The sequence below is a fragment of the Saprolegnia parasitica genome (genome assembly GCF_000151545.1).
Source record: "Saprolegnia parasitica CBS 223.65 unplaced genomic scaffold supercont2.973, whole genome shotgun sequence".
Lineage (NCBI taxonomy): Eukaryota > Oomycota > Saprolegniomycetes > Saprolegniales > Saprolegniaceae > Saprolegnia > Saprolegnia parasitica.
In genome coordinates, this window is record NW_012157367.1 from 1 (window position 1) to 2081 (window position 2081).

A 2081-nucleotide genomic window follows, 5' to 3' on the forward strand; every position below is an offset into this window, starting at 1 on the left:
GCCAGCTGGCGGCTACAAGGTGGCACATGCCATTTTTAACAAGGTGGGTCGGTAAACTGCGTACGCCAACGAGCCCCCCCAGCACGGGATGCAAATCAAAAGCAACGGCTCAGCAACAAATTGGTAACGTGAAAATATGTACTCGAGTAAAATGAATATATATAAACTAGACTCGGGGAGGAGTCGGGGTCTACCGAAGCGGGGATGTGTGGGGTCGAGCCTTCTGTGGGTTTGACTGGTGCCGCATCGGTGGTCGTCTGCTTTTCTTTTTCTCGCTCTTCTTGTGTAAGATGTACGCAGCCGGCAACAGCACAACGAGCACTGCAATCGCTTCATACTTAGCCTTCGATCCACCTTGGGCTTGCTCTCGTTGAAGGTTGCGCTGATTGCCGAACTGGTCGACGCATCGGACAAAGGCTGCCCCCGGGAACATGCTGGAAGCGTACGCGTCGGAGCAATTGCGCCAGCCGGATGGCTCGTCCTTGGTGCCGACGTAGCAGCCCATGTATGGAAAGTGAACTTTATCGTCGAGCTTCGTGTCGCCGTTTTCGTCGATCACAAAGAGAGCGACGTTGGTGGCGCAGTCGGATGGGGTCGTCGTAAAGCGAGATGGGTCTCTGGCATCCAGCGTGAGCGTCTTGCACTGGCATCCCGCAGGCTCGCTGTACTCCAAGGACTCACCGCTGCATTCGCCCGTCTTGCAGCCCGTTTTGCACTGGTCGTTGACGAAACCGGTGACCTTCGATACCTTGCCGAGGCCGTTATCGATGCGTTTGATAGCTTTCTTAGCCAGCCCCTTGGCCCCGATCTTGGCAACCGAGAGCGTGAGAGACGCCGAGCTAACGCACGACTTGAACGAAGCGAGTTGGGAGCAGCTCGGGGGCTCGCCACTGAGGACTTTGCGGCACTCGATCAGATTATTGACCGCCGACGTGACGGTCTCGTTGGCAAAATCGACTGCAAACGTGACCGGGTCGTCGGTAAAGTCTTGTACCATGCTGAAAAAGCTGGGGGCGATCGTATCGAGGGTGAGGGTGGTCAAGGTGTCAAACACACACCCAGCAAATCCGAGCGGATCGATGCACGCGGTGCTGCCATCGAGGCACGGGAAGCTACCAAAGGCGCAGCTCCTCGACGACGACGTTTGGAGCAGCGCCGCGTACGTCGCCGGGTCCGTGTAGTAGGGCACGAGCGGCATGCTGCTGTTGCCCGTCGCCGCGATCGCGAGCGGAAACGACGCGACAAGTAGGAGGCTTGCGAGAACCATGGCAATTGCAAACTGTGTGTCTGGCAGCATTACCCGCCCGACAAGATGGCGGACCGCGATCGGCCATCGGTCGTTGGACGTGCGAGTCCACAAGGACTTGTCTGTGCCATTTTTATAGTTCAACGTGGCGGCTTCACGGGTCGACCAACCACGCAGCTGTGCACTCGCTATTTTTGACAACCACAAAGCGGTGGAATGGGCTCACCATCATTCTATTTCAATTGGCGTTCGGGTCAACATGGCGGGTCGGTCTACCAGTGTGTCAAAATAGGTGGCCGACAACACAACACGTGGTGGTGCAGTCGTCACCATACTGCCAGTCGATGGGACACTCGGAATACCTCTCAACCGCTATCCGAACTCGATAATCGAGCTCTACCAGATACCGCTGCCTGCTACTAGGGGAGATGGCCATTGCATTGTCATTGGTGGTGATGAAGCCAGGACACGGGATACGTGGCATGCAATTCGTCCCGGCAGCAGTATCCAACCGCCGCGGACAAGAGCCACATGCGATATGGCGTGTGCGCTCACATCTGGAAACCTACAAGCGCCTTTCAACCACCGCACGTCGGAACATCCACTCGTGACGTCGCTGGGAGCCGCATATTGTTTACGAGCAGAGCCCTTAATCCTTGCTACAACCCAATTACGTAGTACTACGTTAGCCCCTATGATCGCCACTGCAGCAACGATCGCAAGGCGATGCAGCACCACCGTCGAGAGGCTTCTGTGCGAGAGGCTGAGTATGTGGCCAAACTGGTCGACGCACCGCACAACCTGGGTTTGGTCAGCTGAATATACGAGCACGTTC

The 2081-nt window shown here is 56.6% G+C and overlaps 1 protein-coding gene across 1 annotated transcript; it reads right to left on the bottom strand.

The window, feature by feature from the left end:
• Positions 1–190: 190 nt before the first annotated feature.
• Positions 191–1267, bottom strand: SPRG_18098 (hypothetical protein; the record flags this gene model as incomplete). Its single annotated transcript, XM_012357530.1, has 1 exon — positions 191–1267. One exon carries the CDS (start codon positions 1265–1267, stop codon positions 191–193), a length of 1077 nt encoding a protein of 358 aa, XP_012212920.1.
• Between the last annotated feature and the right edge of the window lie 814 nt (positions 1268–2081).